The sequence below is a fragment of the Takifugu flavidus genome, chromosome 15 (assembly GCF_003711565.1).
Source record: "Takifugu flavidus isolate HTHZ2018 chromosome 15, ASM371156v2, whole genome shotgun sequence".
NCBI classification, from domain to species: domain Eukaryota; kingdom Metazoa; phylum Chordata; class Actinopteri; order Tetraodontiformes; family Tetraodontidae; genus Takifugu; species Takifugu flavidus.
In genome coordinates this window covers 7,891,618-7,909,489 of record NC_079534.1, presented here as the reverse complement: position 1 = coordinate 7,909,489, position 17,872 = coordinate 7,891,618, and the positions used below count along the sequence as shown (strand labels likewise).

Here is a 17,872-nt window from a genome sequence, read left to right as displayed (position 1 = left end):
CATGAAATCCAAAGTCTTTATTGTCATCATATATTTATATATTTAGAGATTACATTATTTGGGCACAAACTCTAGAAACAACATATTGTACATGCAGATTTCCAGACTGATTATGCACATATTTTCCACAACGAGTTTGTTACACACTGAAAACAATAACATCAGCGAAAACTTGGGTGACTTCCTTCATCATCAGTGGAATAAACTACCAACAGCCATGATGATGATAATGATGGGATGGTTACAATGACCTTTCTCCACCCACACAGGTAGATTATCTTAAACTGTACCACCTGTAATCTGTGTTGATCCATTACCTTATGACCTCATGTCATAGTCAAACTACACTACATTGTCCTGAACAGATACATGAGTCATTCACATTAATGCATTTTGTATTCTTCAGTTACACAAATTTACCATAAATCCATTGTCATCATCAGCACAAAAGAAAAAAATTACTGTCATTCCATGAGTCTTGCATCTAAAATGATTTAAACTTAAATAAGTCTGTCTGATGAGAGCTGTCACAGGCCACAACTTTTAAATAAGGATAAAAACAATGATAAGACTTGCAATCACAACACCATGTGCTGTCCTGTGGGCCAGACCAGGTTTACTGGGAACAGTGTGATCAAACTGGCCATGATGGCTGCAGCTCCTACATGGCCGGTGAAACCTGTTTCACTCCTCCTGTAGGTGACACAACAACAGAACATCAGTACAGCGGCACTCAGGGGGAAAGTCTGTTGTGACTGTAACTTACATTTTTCTAACAACATCATCCAAAACAACAGCACACATCAGTGTCAGGTGGAACTTGCCAACAGCTGTAATCAGTCAGACTGTGTGTGGTGCCAATAGAATTATTAAAATGCAGCAGATTTTACTGCAAAACATATAGTCAATAAACTCTGTGTGTATGTGTGTGTGTGTGTGTGTGTGTGTGTGTGTGTGTGTGTGTGTGTGTGTGGTGTGTGTGTGTGTGTGTGTGTGTGTGTGTGTGTGCGTGTGTGAGTAACATGGATGATATCAACATGGATCATTGATGCTGACAGTGAGCCAACATTCATTTACCATTCAGTAGGGATTCGTTATCCTTTCTGTCATGACTCCAGGACAGAATGAGCTCAAAGATCCCCAACACCTCCACTATCCCTCCACACTAACAGGGAAAGTGTTTGTAGAACTATCTCTAGAACTTAATCTTTGTCTCCTCATTGATAATGAATAATTTTCATACCTTTAGAAAGGCAACCCGATTATACTAGGACACATGCCATATTTGCCATATTTGAACCATTTTGTGTTAGTACCATTTTTCTAACACACAACCATCTCCTCTGAGCCTTGTTATTGCAGAAAAAAGGAATTATGGCTACTGGAGCTCTATATTTTGCTGTTTCTGCATCCAAACTCAGCATTGATCCCTTAAAGTCTTATAAAAATACTGGTATTAATTTATGGACAGACACACACACACACTCACACGTGTGCAAAGTGATGACCTCAGTTCGTTCAGCGTAAATGGATATATAGTAGGACGACATCAAGCTAAATTATATTACATAGGATCATTCATCCTCTCTCTCTCTCTTTCTCTCTCTCTCTCTCTCTCTCTCACACACACACACACACACACATACACACACACACACACACAGATGTTATTAGGGTCAGGCATGCATAGAATAAGCCACATTTGTTAGTGTAAGAAAGGTTTATTAGTTACATGCCGTCAGCTCTGAATTGTGAATTTAATTCATACATAAAAAGTTAGTACAAAATCAACATTAGTGTTTTTTAAGTAAATAAAATGCATCCATTTTTAAAAAAAAATAGAATTTGAATTATTAGTATCATAACAAAAGAATTGTATTAAATATTTTGAACTCTGGGCTGATTTTCTGAGCATGGAGGTCTTTATTCATGTACACAATGAAGGTTAATGGTCTGAAAACTCCAGTTAGTAAATGGACAGTAAATGCATCTGTTTACGTTGCATAACATTATTTTGTCACTTGCACCTTACACCAACAGAGAGCGCTTTAAACCGCAATACCCACACTTGGGTCATAGCAGTGCTGTATTCCTTTCTACTGTTTTTTAAAAGAATACAACACATAGCAGAGACAGAGAGTGACATGTATCATTATATAAAATCTATAATTTAGAATCAAAACACACTGAGTCCACTGGCCATACCTAGTATTTTAGAAAAGTTTTTTTGTCTTATTGGCAAAAACTTATTGGCAAAAATCTTTGGCTCAATGATAAGCTGATTCAGATGGTTCAAAGTGACTGCAGCTATAAACTGTGACATTTAAGTAATTTAACAGTGATTATTTGAACCCTGTACATCATCCCGTAATGTTGGCCCACCAGAGGTCCTGGTTATCGCTCTGTAAACTGTTTTGTTGAGTTATTTACCCTTACAACCTCGGGGGGGGGGGGGCAGGTCAAACATTACGGGGGTGGGTGGAGGATGGGGCCAACTGGCTTATAAACTGTCATTATTATTCATCAAGCTCTTTGTGCACATTAGCACACACTGGCCCTGCTACATCATGGAATCTTTAAATAATTATTAAATTAATGTCATGAAACGAAAGAGCAAAAGTACCACTTATACCTCACAACAGTCTTAGGGGTTTTAAAGTAGAAGGAATGTGACAAAGCTGTACAGAATCTGTGGGAACATACTGTTACGGTGTAGTTTAAGCTGGGGGTGCTGGTGTTTAAGTTTGGACAGTCGTGTTAGTCGGAGCAATCAGCAGACAGCACAGCATGCTTTGTGTTTCTTTTTCATTTTTCTGATACCTGTTGCCACCTGCTTCTCCATCCATCTGTCTCCAACTCCAACATTTCCAACAGCTGGACTTCCTGCCTGACAGCTGTTGCTTCCTGGATCAGTCTTGGTCTCTTTGGTCTCATCATCGCTGTCATCGATGATGATCAGCTCCGCCTTCAGGGAAGCCTCACACTCTGGCATCTGCTCACTGTCATCCTGCGTCAACTGAAAGCCCATGAAGATGGCAGTGATTGGCTCGGTGGTGTCCACATTGTTGAGAATTGTATATGGGGTATCATCGGCATACAGAGGGGAGGGTGCTCGTTTAGAGTGGGCTGGGCCACTGTATGTGGCGGTGGCTGTGCTTCCATCTGGGCTAAAGCAGAACAGTTCCTCCTCATCCACGGTGATGTAGTCACTGAGAGGAATGTAACTGGCTGGAGTGTAGCAGAGCTGCGATTGTCGGGGTGATAGTACCTCCTGGTTTTGTGATCTAGGAAGAGGACCGCCAACACTGTTTTCGTGGTGGCTAGCAGGCCAATTTTCCAGAACACAGTTTTTCACTTGGTACGAGCTGCTGCAGACATCCTTATGGTTGCCATGGTTGTATCGATTGTTATGGTTGCTATGGTTAACCCTCTCATCTTGTGTTCTGTATTGTTTTTCCTTGTGACCATGCTGATGCTCTAACCCCATATAGCTTTCCCTAAAGGTGAAGACGTTTTTTGACATGTTGTTACCATGGTGACCTCGGTGATGTTGGAAGTCAGCCCCTTCCACTTCTGTCTCTTGCTGGTTATTGTAAAAACCTGGCTTGCCCCGCCTGGGATGGTTCAGGTGTGGGTTTCGGTAGTTTGCTTGGCGGTGCACAGTGGCGCTCTTCAGTAGCTCTTCCACTTCATTGGCAGAGAGCTTGGAACCATTGCTCAGGTCATTTGAACCCTTAAAAGGACACGAACATTGCTCATGATGAGGTCAGCAGTAAAACATAAGAAGTCCATTTTCTCTAGAAAACTGGTGGGGAAAAGTGTTACATTAAGTTAGCTGTTACTGTTAATTCCACCAGAATAGCTGTATGTGTCGAGTTGTAATTAGCGCCATGATTTTGGTTTCTATGGCAACCATTCAGCTCGAATATTACCAATATAAAAATATTACAGCACACATTACGGAACAGAAAATGAGTTTTGCTAGATTGGTCTCTAGCTAGTCAGACCATACCTCTCGTGAATTCAAGGCATAAACACACTTCCTGCCATCGTCATAGACCTTGAGCCCTCCGTGATGCTTCAGTTCTTCAGCAGGAACTGTTGCAGTGGAAACCACTGTGTTCTCCCCAGTCAGTAAATTCTTAGTCACATTGATTTCCATGGCAAACAAAGCTGAGATGCAGAAAGACACAGGTAAAATTAGTTTAACTTGGGGGGGTTACAACATCATGAGCTAAAACAGAACAACAACAGGTGATCACACAGATCACTATACAATATAAGCAAAACTGTCAAAGCATGCATGTGGACACCAAAACCTTTTTTCTTTTGTTTTTTTAAGTTGTAATTAGCATAATTATTATATAAAGCTCCAGGTGTCACCTCACTGTTGAGAGTTTTCATACGAAACATCAATAACATTCATTGAATGGGTCTGCAGCTGGATTCAGATTTCAGTTGACACTAATGCTGCAAAGATTCATCTGTACTCTGACAAATTCTGCAGCTCACTTTTTCTGGGTGTCATTGATTCACAGTGTTTGTTGGCTGGTGGAGCAAGGTATGCTGGGATATGGGGGCCATGTGGGATGATTGGATAAGGCTCTAAGATATGGAAAACACAACTGGGATTAACATGTGATTGCTGATTTGATTCATTTGCAAATTAAATCAGATTATTAGCTAATATAATTAACATCAGCAGTTTAACACAGTAATTACTGGCTTACTTCATGCGTTCATGCGGTATGTGCAATGTTACCTATGTCTTACTTTACATAGTTAATTCATTTATGCTAAATTCTTCATAGTACTGTGAAACAATTTGAATAGTTGTTATGTTCTTGTTAATCTCATTGTTATGCATCCTCTGGTGATTTACAGTGTCTTACCTGGAACAAAGCTGTTGTGGGCTTCCTTTGGAACACATACGAATGAATAAAAGAGTTGTTAGCATAAACTATAGATGTAAGAGAGAGCAAGTAAGACAGACAGAGAAGGACAGAGAGAGAAACAGAGAGAAAGAAAGTGGATACCTTGATTATATCCTCTGAACTTTTCTCAACAGCCTTCAGTTGATTAAGAATGAAGCTCTCATTGGTGGAAATCATAGACTCCTCCCTCTCCAGAAACTCCACCTCCTTCTCTATCCTAACGCATCAGAAACAGTGACAGGCACAATATTGGGTGTGTGTGTGTGTGTGTGTGTGTGTGTGTGTGTGTGTGTGTGTGTGTGTGTGTGTGTGTGTGTGTGTGCGTGTGTCTGTGTGCACCTGTGGATACTGAGCTGCAGTGCTCTGGTCTGTTGCTGGTCAGGCAGTAGAGTGTACTGCTGTGGAGACTCTGTTCCATTGTGGGAAGTTGAGTCCTGCAGGAGCCATTTGTCTCTCACAGACTTTTTCTGATCATTTAGGAAGAAGATCAATTCAGTTAAAAAATGATTGTGATCTCTGTGAAGACGACAGGCAACTGGATGGTGATAAATCACTATTGATGATATTTATTCCACATGATACCTCCACTGCTATTGTGCTCAAAGGTTCAAATATAGAATGAAACAGACCTTTAGATGCTGAAGTTTAAGTTTCTCCTGATCCAGTTCCAGTTTCTTCTGTCTAATGTCTGCTTGAACACGACGCTTCTCCTGTTAAAGAAAATAATGACTTAACAACAAAAATACAACAGTCCCCAACAACCTTGAACTGAGGTTTAACAGGCCACTTGCAGCTCTGCTACAGTGTTGTTGCTGCAGTGAAGATTCTGTGCAGGAGTGAGGCCTTACTGTGATGGCCTGGAGCCTCTCCTTCAACAGGTCACACTCCTCCATCTTTACAGGCAGAAAAAGAGGACAAGGAAGACACAAAATTTACATAACTCACATGGACATGTAAAATCCGGTTGTTTGTGCCACCAAATGTCATTGTTCACTCAAAATTGTTCTTGACTACATCTGTAAATACATCATTAGTCCCATTGGTCAAAATAAAGACCATTGTTGAACTATTTCCTGCACTTTCTATGTGTCCCTAAGGAAATGTGTGTGTAGCGCCAGGTTGTGCACAGATCAGGTAAAATTCAGTGGCCACTGACGTGAAGCTCATTACATGGGTTATGAGGCAATAAATCAAAATCTTATCCTCTAATTTGATGTGTTAGAAGCAAAAAAAACCAAAAAAACAGGCAAGTGTAAAGATTTGAATCAGGATCAATGTGTGAAAGGGTCATCAGAGGCCAGGTCTCAGGCTGGCCTGGGTGGTCTGATCCAACAGACCAGCTCAAACTTCTAAAGAAGCTAATGCTGGTTCAAGGGGTAATAGGAAAGTGTCAGAACACAGTAAAACACTGTTTGCTACCAGTCAGGGTGCCCACGTTGATCCCTGCTGCTAACATCTGGGTGTCAGAAACCACAGCATATCTCCAGGAGTCTAATGGAGTCCATATTTCACTAGCTCAGGGCTGTTTGGCAGCACAAGAGGTGAGCAACATGATGTTAGACAGCCAGTCATAATGTTCTAGTTGATGGGTGTACAGTTTCTGTTCGTTCTGACCACCAAGCACCAGAAGATCTGCTGCAGGGTGACAGGGTGAAAGAGAAAATAAAGACATTCCCGTGTCATCCTCCATGTGTTAGATTACAATACCGTAATGGGTCATTGTGATCTTTAACTTCTGCTGGCTCAGCATTTACAAGTGACCTCTCAGACATTTTAACACAGAGAGACAACTGTGATCCAGCACCTGTTTCCTGAGAGAACTACAGCTGCCTGCACGCGCAAGCGTGTGCATGTGTGCGCGTGTGTATGTGTGTGTGTGTGGGGGGGGGCGGGCACTGGCAGCAGACTTTCAGTCTGAGAGAAACATCTGACACATAAAATATCTTCTTTCATGTTTAAAAACAGATCTTGTGTGAATACCGGTAATATGAACTCACTCGTCATGTTTGTTGTCATCGGTTTGTTAGTCGGCTGTGTGTGGTCATGATGATTTGTTTAACAATTACAACACTACTTTTTTGGACTATAATTCAGCAGCTTCAAATCTTCGCTAATGTGGCCATGCTGTGATTCACAGTCTGAACAGTCTCATTTTTATCATTTTATGAATATTCGGCTTGACAGCTGGGTGCTTCGGACTTTGGTGTTTTGGTGAATTTTTTGTCAACAACAAATTGAGGTGTGTAACTGGTTCAAATCTGATTAATGAAACATGCTAAATATATTTCCTGGAAAATTTGTGCATTCTGTGCAAGGATTATCATGAGGGCTACATGTTTTATTTCATGTTTCTTATGTTTTCCTCAGAATTTCTTTTCTTTTTATTTTCAGATGCTCCCAAGCATGGTTATCTGATGTTACTGTAATGATTTGAGTTCACTGAAAATTTCTGACAGTGTAGTTCAGTTTTTATGGATTTTGTAACCATTGATTATTCAAAATAAACAGTATTAAGTGAATTATGTGATTGAATCTTTCTGTGAATATTTTGTTAGTTTTGAGCCTTTTCAAAGAAAGAAAGAAAGAAAGAAAGAAAGAAAGAAAGAAAGAAAGAAAGAAAGAAAGAAAGAAAGAAAGAAAGAAAGAAAGAAAGAAAGAAAGAAAAATGGAGGCCATGTGTGTTAATATAGGTCACACGATTTTCTAACGGGGTTCGAACACATGTAAGGGGTGGGGAGCTGTCTTACACACTTCTATTTCCAGTTTGACATTTGTCAGGTGAAAATCCAGGAAGAGGTATGAGTGTTTATCCGACTGTTTTCAGGTGTAATAATACAGCCATTCTCCTGATGTTGCTGACTTGGTGTCACATAGCCTGAAGAAATGAGACCCGAATCAATTTTGCTCTCCCTTATCGTAACAAATGAGGAGAGGAGGGGAAACATGTTATTCTGCCCCAACTGTTTCATACAAGACAACCTCCCAGTCATTCATCGGTGGGGGTTAGGCACTGATGTCGGTGTTTGTCCTCTCAGCTGTCACATCAACTGTGAAGTGAAGGACAACACACTCATCTTTCTATAAAACAACCGTGAGTATAACAGCCTGTCAGTCAAACAGTCAGGTAAGCAGTCAGCAAAGCAGTAGCTACAGTGAGCTAATCTGCTCATGAGGCCGTTAATCTATGAAAACCATCTGCTTGCCAGCTATACTGCAGACGGAAGAGTTACCAGAATCATTCTAACCATTGTCTAAGTTAATGTCAACATGGTACCAAAACAGCAATTTCCAAAAGCTCATTGAGGGAAATAATATGTTTTTATGGTTTGCATGTCACATGTTTTTCACTAGACCAACAGATTGAAAATAAACAAATCAATTCTACCTACCATTTCTTCTTTAAGCACATAATCAATATCAATATCTGAACCTTTCAGCGATGCATCAGTTAATCAGATGTGTAACCAATAAACCAGAAATCAAGTGCAGGGATCGAAAATCGGGTAAACTTACAGTAATTATACTGAAGTGCAGTATACAGTAATAAAGAGCATGAATTTCTTTTCTAAAATATGTCAAATTTAGAACTTTGTTGGGAAAATAGATTTCTTTTTGACATTTAACAACTATGAACAATCACTTTTTTATCTTTCATTTTATAGTATAATAGTATTGTTCATAGTAGTATAGTATAATCTATTGTTCATTTTGTGTTTTCTGTATTCACAAAACTTTCTTTTTTGCTTGAGCACTGCTGTCAGGGCTACTACTGTTCTTAGCATGCCAACTGTGCTAACTATAAAGAATAAATATAATATAATATATATAATATAATATAATATAATATAATATAATATAATATATATAATATAATATAATATAATAAGATCCATAGAATAGAGTGTGGATATCTCACTGCCAATAACACAGAGAGAATTTGGTCACTTGTTTCTGTCGGATAGCAATATCAGATTATTCATCTGCTCTGCAATCAAATAAATAGTTCATTGTTATCTATGTTATCTTCTTTTTTTGATTTTTAAAAATTATGTTGGACTACAATCAACAATTTTGACTGAAATAAAATAATTTCTTAAAAGTGATCAAAACCGCCGCTGCATTCGGTGAATATGCTTAATCCTAAAAGTCTGGAGTGACTTGATTAAAGTAAATTACTTGTATTTAATAGCAGATTGTTCACTATCGCTTGTTAATAAAGTTTTGATATCTTACGTCAGGACAGAAGCGGCTCCCCTCTCCCTCGTGCGGGTGTGTTCTTCTGTCCCAGCGGGCTCGAGACTACTTGAGCATAGGTACGGATGGGCGGGGCTACACTGAGCTTCGCACGTTGTTTGGAAGAGTGACGAATCACAAATGGGAAATTCAGCTCATTAAGTGAGACAGAAATATCTGTTCGGTACGCCAGTATGTGTAGGTATAGTGACATCATTGGCTTATTAGTGGGGGTTTTTGTTTGGTTTTTTTTTTTAAAAGAAGCATATTCCTAAAGTTATTTCACGGAAACATTTTGAACCTCCATTTCCTTAATTTCTTGCAAACCTGTTTGTTCGTCAGGAGTGGAAGGTTCATAAAGCCGACTCTTTCGTGGTTAAGCATTACCATTGGGAATCCGAATTAAATCCTGAGCTGCAATCCACACTCAAGACGCCTCTTAAAGACACTTTGCTGACACAGCAGCACTTTTCTCATGCATTTCCAATGCAGGAAAAATTAATTAATGTGCATAAAACCTGTAATAGCCACAACTTCCTTATCATATTTATTATTGACAATAACTATAGCCAGCTAGATTCAAAACCCAATGTTCATTTCTATATACAGTACATCGAACAACTAAATAAACTGGTAGATGCACTTTTGAAAATGGCATTATGGTATATTATTGTGAGTTGAAGACACACGTACTGTACATTGAAATTTGGAGGTTATATTCTCACCACCAGATGTCACCAGATCTTCCCTTCCATGTCCTTGAATAACAACTAGTTAAATCAGATGTTAAAATCATTATTTTAATAGTAATTATACTCCAAGACATATTAACAAAAACACTCAAAATCGTTGCTAAATAAAAGAAAACACACTATAATGCACACAAGCTTTATTTTCACTTTAATAAATTGAAAAATACAGAGTAATATAAAATAATCTCTTTACTGGCCTGTGAGCTTGAAAGAATACAGAACAGTGTATTTTCCAAACCAAAAAAATCTCCTCTGTGTTTCTCAGTAGCAATGTTCTTAGCTGTTGATAGTCTGGTTTAAACATACCGGAAAAAAAATAAAATCAGTCAGTAATTTCAGTACCGGTAATTGATTTACCACCTTGTAATATACAAATCACTCATTTAATATTCTAGTGATGTATTTAAATTTGGGATAAGACCTTGACATTTTTGAAAGCTAAAACTAATGCATGAATCTTTGCTGTTTCACTCAAAGTCAGCAATGTCGAAACCTTTATACCTTTAAGCAAATTAAAGCAAAAACCGTGCAAATAAAGATAAACATTACTGATAATATTACTGATACACAAATGTGATGTGTTCACTCTGGATGTTCTTGGATTTTCCAGGTTGTGAAGAAAAACAGGAGTATTTACTGTTGACATCATGCCACAATATTATTCACATTACAGTTAAACTACACAACATACTTATCTACCGTTATCACAGTTTAAATTATACAATACAATATTAATGAACTTCAACAGAAAATGTTGAGTGCACACATATGTACCCTCACACACACGGTCTCTGTAGTTCTACTCATATAAAGGAAGAAAGAAATAAGCTCGAAAATTAAATAAGACACCAATTTAAAATATGAAGCATGACATAGAAAGGGTACAAAAAGGCTTCCATTAACCCATCAATTTTGGGTGGAAGGCGTCATAGTCATGTGACTTCTGAAAAGGATCCTGGACTCTACAGGACAAAAAAAGCACATTTAATTAGCACCATGGTTGAATGAAAATACATCAGTATTTATGATACAATCATACTGGTTTTAATATACAATATGGCTCAGTGTGAATGTAATGAAACTGAGAGCTATGTGTCTTAATGTCTAACCTGTGCAACAGCGTGTTTGTCGTTGGTTTGCATGGCAGCTTTACTTCGAGTAGGCTCATCAGTGTCAGCAGTTTCTGCATCAGAGGGACTGTGCGAAAGCACATGGTACTTCCTGAAATACTGCACTACAAACACCACCTGGCAGGAAGGAAGGAAGGAAGGAAGGAAGGAAGGAAGGAAGGAAGGAAGGAAGGAAGGAAGGAAGGAAGGAAGGAACGTTACGTTACAAAGTCCTGCAGTATAACATGGAAACAGCATTTTTTAACAAAGCAACAGAGAGAGAGCTGCAGCAGGGGAGTGAAGCAGAACAGAGTGCTTCTCTCGTTTAAATGGATTTTGTTTTGCTGGAGGGCTCAGAGCTGCATCGTGGTGTTACTGTCTGTCTGACCCAGCTTTTACACAAAACATTCAACTTCATCCACGCTACAGCATTGTGTATGTATGTCCAGCAGCAGATCAGTCCATTATAAAAGTCCTCTATAGTGATGGAGGACATTGCTGCACTATTGTGTTTGGCTGTGATTTCCTGATCAGAACCCATCTTCTCTGTCCCAGTATAACCAGTCTGATCTCTCTGACCAGAAAGACAGCAATAGCTCCTCCGATGGCCTGCCCGGCGATGACATCAGTCCAGTGGTTTCGATACTCTGCCACTCTGTTAATGCCTGTAAGCAAGGCCAGAGACACCAGTGAGAGGCTGAGGACAGGCCCAGTCAGGCACCCTGCTTGGGAACCAACACAGGACATGACGTACATCTGAAAAAGGACAGTAATTTTCTGTTAGTGCTCCTGAACAGACAGTTGAGCATGGTGTTTGTCAGGGACTCACAGCCAGGTAAACTGCAGTGTAGAGGCTCAGCGCTGCCTCTTTGGAAGGGAACGTCTTTCTGGCCCTCATGATGTCATCGGGGTCACCAGTGCAAGCATCTGTTTGGCTGACAAACTGTGCTGCACCCTGGCAGCCAAGGGCAGTGTAATTGGGCCGGCAAACAGACAGGAAATGAGGAGCCAGACTTCCTGTAATGAGCTGACCAGCGTTGACGAAGATGTCCGTCACAAACAGACCGAATACATAAACACCTACAGAGACACAACTGATGGGTTACGCATTCAAAATCTAGCTCTTTTCAATTTTCAATACTTGAACTGTATTCATTTTGACCACTTAACACATGCTTAATTTTAAGGACAATTATAAGGATTACCAAGGAATTGGAAGGTGCGTCGCACCATTGGGTTCACATAGCAGCAGTCACCCATCATGACAACATTCTCTGTATCATACAAGTTTGAGTTGTGGTGAAGGAGGAAGATGATTATTTCCACACCCGAAATCTGCAAATAGAATTAGTAACAATAGCGGTCACACTATTTCCCTTTTCAAATATTGTGATAATCCAAAAAGAACTGAGATGTACACAGAGGGAATATTTAGGTTCCAGTTTGTTGATGCACATTCAGACTTAGAGATAGATGTATATCATTTTCCATCCTTATATCATCTTTAAATATGCTTTCTAGTTTTCATTCTATTTGACTGAACAATCTCTAAAGAGCTGCTGCAGCCTGAAGAACGCAGACCTGCGAGCTGAGCTGGTGGACTCAAGAGAATCCAGTTTTCAGATTGGTTTAGTGGGCCAAAGCAGGGTGGGGATAACTGACTGAAGGACAAGCAGCCTGTAGTGGAACAAATGTGTTTTTGTTGAGAAACATAAGAGTGTAGCTACAGTTGGACAACATGATCGTGAGACCAAACTATCAGGGTTAGCCCTCTGGTGGCTGGCAGCAGTATAGCTGATTAAAAAAAGACATGCAAACATAAATGTCCAGAGGCAGCTCACATATTTTCACACTCCTGAAAATACTGTAACTCTTACAACATGTAAATTGATCAATTAATATATTCAGATCTCTGGCAGCAAAATATCTGATCACTTTACTTGTAGGTTCTGCGGTCTGGGGATGTAGAACAAAAACTTGTGCTGCAACATGACCTCAAGACAAGGCCTACAAAATGTCCAACATTCTCTTACCGTTGTAATAACTTACAAAAATTAAGAAGTCCAACATCTCAATGACAAAATATACATAATTCAAGTACTCTGAGAGCATGACATTAAAATCTGTCTTGACGTTAAAATCCGTCCATCTCTACAGTTAGAGTAGTGGTGCTGGCCATTCTCTAGGCAGCGACGAAGTGAGTATATCAGCAAACTCACATCATCATGTGAAAAGGTGTAAACAGTCTTCCAGCTCTGGAATGCTGCTGGAACTGTCACCGTAGCAACTGTTGTCGAGGGTTTTTTTTCCCTGTTTCCGTCTTCTTTGATAGACAAGTGCTGGGTTATTTCTTTGTCCATTTTCAGTCTCCAGGTCATGAGGGGAGACCTGTAGATCCTCTGAAATGGGAGGGTCTTTATTTGTGGTTTTGGGAAATTCTGGGTAAGTAAAGCTGACTGGAGATTATCATAGAACCTAAAAAAAAATCAAAAATAATAATTATGTGATGTCCTAGAGAGTTTGAGTTTGTCTCTATTTTTGAAATAACCTTTTATGTAGCGCCTGAAGGCCAAACCTAGTTTAAATCACAGACAGCCTTATACCAACCTCTGGATCCGTCTAAGATTCTCCTCCATTTTCTGATTGGCCAGCTCAGTCAGGAAATGGATGTATTCTTGTTCAACCAAGACTTTTCCATTGTGGCTGAGAGGAACTTCCAGAACATGAGTGCTACGGACTGCCTGGAGGGACAAATAAGGAAGAAGTGATAAGAGAATATCTGTGTAGATTTAACAAACAAAACTGTTAATGTTCAAGCAAAGGTCCCTCTATACAAGACCAAAGGGAAATCTCGATGCAACACTCATCATCTTCTTTCAATAAAGATGCCTCAGAGAGCCAAGTTGCCACAAGAGGGCAACACTGGGTACATATAGAGTCTTCTTTTGAAGAATACAATACAATTATGAGAAGAAGTGGGTGAATATGCTTTAGAGATTGCTAATACATAATAAAACTTTTTTTTTGTACTTGTGATGTTTGAAAACCTACCATCATTATTTTTCCTAACTTGCCAACAGTAAGACCAGAGTTCCTGAAGCCTGCATTGATGGCCACTGAGTGCTAAAGAGGCAAGATAATGTTGTTAGTATTTAATGCAATAATTGCAATATTTCACTGAAAAAAAAAACAGGTTAACAACTAACGTGTTTATTCACATAATTCAATGGAGACACCAGTTCCAAATCACTCCAAAAGTTTAATAAACACTTATTAAAAATGATGATGGAAGACCACTGTACAACATTTACTTAGATATTTTGTATGTGTGTAAACAAGCACTGAGAAAAAAACAAGATTCTAAGGTGGGGAATCCCAATGATGTCAATCAAATCAAAGCAGGTTTAACTACATTACACAGGGGGAGGATAATGGACCTTTATTCACAAGCCAGTAATAGCAAGCGGAAAGGGGTGAATAACTGGAGCTATTTAGATGCATATAAATTAAAATATTAGTTTCACAAGTGCATACAGAAGACGTGTAATTCTCACCATCATCTGTGCATCATCCAACTGTCTGCACTGAACATGGAGGACAAATGGCTCAAACTTGAACACTGCATCACCATTGGAGCGCTCCAGAGCTGATATCTGAAGAACAGACCAAGGACACCCCACTTAAAGCAACATTGATTTAAAATATACGTAGTATATATGTAGTTGCCTGTTGCGCCTTACTAAGTCATCAGGTTTACATTTCTGGTGTGAGACAAACAGCCAGTGACAACCCGCCTTTCAGAAACTCATTCTTCACCGTTTTTTTTCTGATTCTGTGAGGGAACTCTTGTCTTTCCGCTCATGTGAGTTTCCTGAATCATCTGAGTGCAGTGATTCGGTGAATTCATTCTATTTGACTGAACAATCTCTAAAGAGCTGCTGCAGCCTGAAGAACGCAGACCTGCGAGCTGAGCTGGTGGACTCAAGAGAATCCAGTTTTCAGATTGGTTTAGTGGGCCAAAGCAGGGTGGGGATAACTGACTGAAGGACAAGCAGCCTGTAGTGGAACAAATGTGTTTTTGTTGAGAAACATAAGAGTGTAGCTACAGTTGGACAACATGATCGTGAGACCAAACTATCAGGGTTAGCCCTCTGGTGGCTGGCAGCAGTATAGCTGATTAAAAAAAGACATGCAAACATAAATGTCCAGAGGCAGCTCACATATTTTCACACTCCTGAAAATACTGTAACTCTTACAACATGTAAATTGATCAATTAATATATTCAGATCTCTGGCAGCAAAATATCTGATCACTTTACTTGTAGGTTCTGCGGTCTGGGGATGTAGAACAAAAACTTGTGCTGCAACATGACCTCAAGACAAGGCCTACAAAATGTCCAACATTCTCTTACCGTTGTAATAACTTACAAAAATTAAGAAGTCCAACATCTCAATGACAAAATATACATAATTCAAGTACTCTGAGAGCATGACATTAAAATCTGTCTTGACGTTAAAATCCGTCCATCTCTACAGTTAGAGTAGTGGTGCTGGCCATTCTCTAGGCAGCGACGAAGTGAGTATATCAGCAAACTCACATCATCATGTGAAAAGGTGTAAACAGTCTTCCAGCTCTGGAATGCTGCTGGAACTGTCACCGTAGCAACTGTTGTCGAGGGTTTTTTTTCCCTGTTTCCGTCTTCTTTGATAGACAAGTGCTGGGTTATTTCTTTGTCCATTTTCAGTCTCCAGGTCATGAGGGGAGACCTGTAGATCCTCTGAAATGGGAGGGTCTTTTATTTGTGGTTTTGGGAAATTCTGGGTAAGTAAAGCTGACTGGAGATTATCATAGAACCTAAAAAAAAATCAAAAATAATAATTATGTGATGTCCTAGAGTTGAGTTTGTCTCTATTTTTGAAATAACCTTTTATGTAGCGCCTGAAGGCCAAACCTAGTTTAAATCACAGACAGCCTTATACCAACCTCTGGATCCGTCTAAGATTCTCCTCCATTTTCTGATTGGCCAGCTCAGTCAGGAAATGGATGTATTCTTGTTCAACCAAGACTTTTCCATTGTGGCTGAGAGGAACTTCCAGAACATGAGTGCTACGGACTGCCTGGAGGGACAAATAAGGAAGAAGTGATAAGAGAATATCTGTGTAGATTTAACAAACAAAACTGTTAATGTTCAAGCAAAGGTCCCTCTATACAAGACCAAAGGGAAATCTCGATGCAACACTCATCATCTTCTTTCAATAAAGATGCCTCAGAGAGCCAAGTTGCCACAAGAGGGCAACACTGGGTACATATAGAGTCTTCTTTTGAAGAATACAATACAATTATGAGAAGAAGTGGGTGAATATGCTTTAGAGATTGCTAATACATAATAAAACTTTTTTTTTGTACTTGTGATGTTTGAAAACCTACCATCATTATTTTTCCTAACTTGCCAACAGTAAGACCAGAGTTCCTGAAGCCTGCATTGATGGCCACTGAGTGCTAAAGAGGCAAGATAATGTTGTTAGTATTTAATGCAATAATTGCAATATTTCACTGAGAAAAAAAAACAGGTTAACAACTAACGTGTTTATTCACATAATTCAATGGAGACACCAGTTCCAAATCACTCCAAAAGTTTAATAAACACTTATTAAAAATGATGATGGAAGACCACTGTACAACATTTACTTAGATATTTTGTATGTGTGTAAACAAGCACTGAGAAAAAAACAAGATTCTAAGGTGGGGAATCCCAAATGATGTCAATCAAATCAAAGCAGGTTTAACTACATTACACAGGGGGAGGATAATGGACCTTTATTCACAAGCCAGTAATAGCAAGCGGAAAGGGGTGAATAACTGGAGCTATTTAGATGCATATAAATTAAAATATTAGTTTCACAAGTGCATACAGAAGACGTGTAATTCTCACCATCATCTGTGCATCATCCAACTGTCTGCACTGAACATGGAGGACAAATGGCTCAAACTTGAACACTGCATCACCATTGGAGCGCTCCAGAGCTGATATCTGAAGAACAGACCAAGGACACCCCACTTAAAGCAACATTGATTTAAAATATACGTAGTATATATGTAGTTGCCTGTTGCGCCTTACTAAGTCATCAGGTTTACATTTCTGGTGTGAGACAAACAGCCAGTGACAATTCTGTTTCTGGATGTCACTAATACCTGAAACCTGTAGAAGAACAACAGAAAAAAATATTTTTTGGCGGTAGCGATGGCAAGAAAGCATTATTTCACCTCATTTAAATACTCCGAACATACTCAATATAACTGTTATACGCTTATGACAGATGAGATTGGAGGCTCAATTCACATCGATTTGGTAGCATGTTAGCACTAGCAGAATCTCTCACCCGGTCTATGAGGATGATTCTGCCGGAGCAGGAGCTGGTGGTGAAGAACCTCTCCCGGCTGTTGATCAGAGAAACCAAATGGCTGATATCTTCATCAACGCTTCCCTTCTTACTTAGATCCAGCTTCTTCAAACATTGCTTCTTCCACCGACTGAACTCTTTCTCCATATTTATTCTGGAAATAAATATGGAGGTTATGTGATGCTATGTGAGCTACGTATCGAGGTGTTTAAAAAAACAAATCACTAAAAATCTGCTGTTTTGATTCACTACCTGGGCTAACCGAGGCTAACTGCTAACCAAAGTTGTTATCCTTCTTCTTCTACTAAGGATAATGTGGCTGGTCTGAACTCGCGTTGTCTATATCGCCACCTACTGTCGATGTGTATAATCTCACAGTATAACCAAGATCACTGCCTCCAGTACAGAAGGAAAATTAACGTAAAACTAAATCTTTCTCACT

General features: G+C 39.4%; 4 protein-coding genes and 1 long non-coding RNA gene across 6 annotated transcripts; 1 reads left to right on the top strand and 4 right to left on the bottom strand.

Annotated features, from left to right (window-relative positions):
• Nucleotides 1–2: 2 nt before the first annotated feature.
• On the bottom strand, nucleotides 3–9,253 carry palmda (palmdelphin a). Of its 2 annotated transcripts, XM_057056637.1 has the most exons (9): nucleotides 9,168–9,253; nucleotides 5,783–5,827; nucleotides 5,564–5,644; nucleotides 5,274–5,401; nucleotides 5,037–5,151; nucleotides 4,893–4,917; nucleotides 4,513–4,605; nucleotides 4,013–4,173; nucleotides 3–3,733 (listed from the first exon to the last, which is right to left on the bottom strand). In XM_057056637.1, the coding sequence occupies exons 2-9, from the start codon at nucleotides 5,825–5,827 to the stop codon at nucleotides 2,771–2,773; spliced, it is 1,611 nt and encodes a 536-aa protein (XP_056912617.1). In that variant the 5' UTR covers nucleotides 9,168–9,253; the 3' UTR covers nucleotides 3–2,770. The 2 variants fall into 2 exon arrangements, with proteins under 2 accessions (XP_056912617.1, XP_056912618.1); XM_057056638.1 differs by lacking the exon at nucleotides 9,168–9,253 and having other exon boundaries at nucleotides 5,783–5,846.
• Nucleotides 5,981–7,453, top strand: LOC130538755 (uncharacterized). The gene is made up of 2 exons (XR_008953973.1): nucleotides 5,981–7,173; nucleotides 7,326–7,453. It is a non-coding gene; the product is annotated as an uncharacterized LOC130538755 (long non-coding RNA).
• Nucleotides 9,254–10,039: 786 nt separating the features above from the next.
• Nucleotides 10,040–12,541, bottom strand: LOC130538752 (phospholipid phosphatase-related protein type 5-like). The gene is made up of 5 exons (XM_057056650.1): nucleotides 12,234–12,541; nucleotides 11,858–12,108; nucleotides 11,608–11,784; nucleotides 11,029–11,166; nucleotides 10,040–10,881 (listed from the first exon to the last, which is right to left on the bottom strand). The coding sequence occupies exons 1-5, from the start codon at nucleotides 12,289–12,291 to the stop codon at nucleotides 10,852–10,854; spliced, it is 654 nt and encodes a 217-aa protein (XP_056912630.1). The 5' UTR covers nucleotides 12,292–12,541; the 3' UTR covers nucleotides 10,040–10,851.
• A 167-nt stretch (nucleotides 12,542–12,708) lies between these two features.
• On the bottom strand, nucleotides 12,709–15,398 carry LOC130539011 (tRNA wybutosine-synthesizing protein 3 homolog). Its single transcript, XM_057057075.1, is given in 7 exon segments — nucleotides 12,709–13,445; nucleotides 13,448–13,503; nucleotides 13,636–13,769; nucleotides 14,080–14,151; nucleotides 14,583–14,681; nucleotides 14,769–14,822; nucleotides 15,348–15,398. Coding segments are annotated over 7 exon segments (660 nt in total). The 3' UTR covers nucleotides 12,709–13,251.
• On the bottom strand, nucleotides 15,088–17,734 carry LOC130538750 (tRNA wybutosine-synthesizing protein 3 homolog). Its single transcript, XM_057056646.1, has 7 exons — nucleotides 17,683–17,734; nucleotides 17,410–17,584; nucleotides 17,148–17,228; nucleotides 16,962–17,060; nucleotides 16,457–16,528; nucleotides 16,013–16,146; nucleotides 15,088–15,883 (listed from the first exon to the last, which is right to left on the bottom strand). Exons 2-7 carry the CDS (start codon nucleotides 17,575–17,577, stop codon nucleotides 15,631–15,633), a joined length of 807 nt encoding a protein of 268 aa, XP_056912626.1. The 5' UTR covers nucleotides 17,578–17,584; nucleotides 17,683–17,734; the 3' UTR covers nucleotides 15,088–15,630.
• Between the last annotated feature and the right edge of the window lie 138 nt (nucleotides 17,735–17,872).

Excerpts from the sequence above, each read along its gene's own strand:
- LOC130538752 (XM_057056650.1), bottom strand. The coding sequence starts at position 12,291 with ATGATGGGTGACTGCTGCTATGTGAACCCAATGGTGCGACGCACCTTC. Across the intron at positions 11,167-11,607 it reads GAGCTATTGCTGTCTTTCTG|GTGGTGTTTGTAGTGCAGTA; the intron begins GTCAGAGAGATC and ends CCTTCCTGCCAG. Across the intron at positions 10,882-11,028 it reads ACAAACACGCTGTTGCACAG|AGTCCAGGATCCTTTTCAGA; the intron begins GTTAGACATTAA and ends TTTGTCCTGTAG.
- palmda (XM_057056637.1), bottom strand. The coding sequence starts at position 5,827 with ATGGAGGAGTGTGACCTGTTGAAGGAGAGGCTCCAGGCCATCACA. Across the intron at positions 5,402-5,563 it reads TTAAACTTCAGCATCTAAAG|AAAAAGTCTGTGAGAGACAA; the intron begins GTCTGTTTCATT and ends CTAAATGATCAG. Across the intron at positions 4,174-4,512 it reads ATCAATGACACCCAGAAAAA|CTTTGTTTGCCATGGAAATC; the intron begins GTGAGCTGCAGA and ends TCTGCATCTCAG.
- LOC130538750 (XM_057056646.1), bottom strand. The coding sequence starts at position 17,577 with ATGGAGAAAGAGTTCAGTCGGTGGAAGAAGCAATGTTTGAAGAAGCTG. Across the intron at positions 17,061-17,147 it reads AATGTAAACCTGATGACTTA|ATATCAGCTCTGGAGCGCTC; the intron begins GTAAGGCGCAAC and ends TCTGTTCTTCAG. Across the intron at positions 15,884-16,012 it reads AATCTTAGACGGATCCAGAG|GTTCTATGATAATCTCCAGT; the intron begins GTTGGTATAAGG and ends ATTTTTTTTTAG.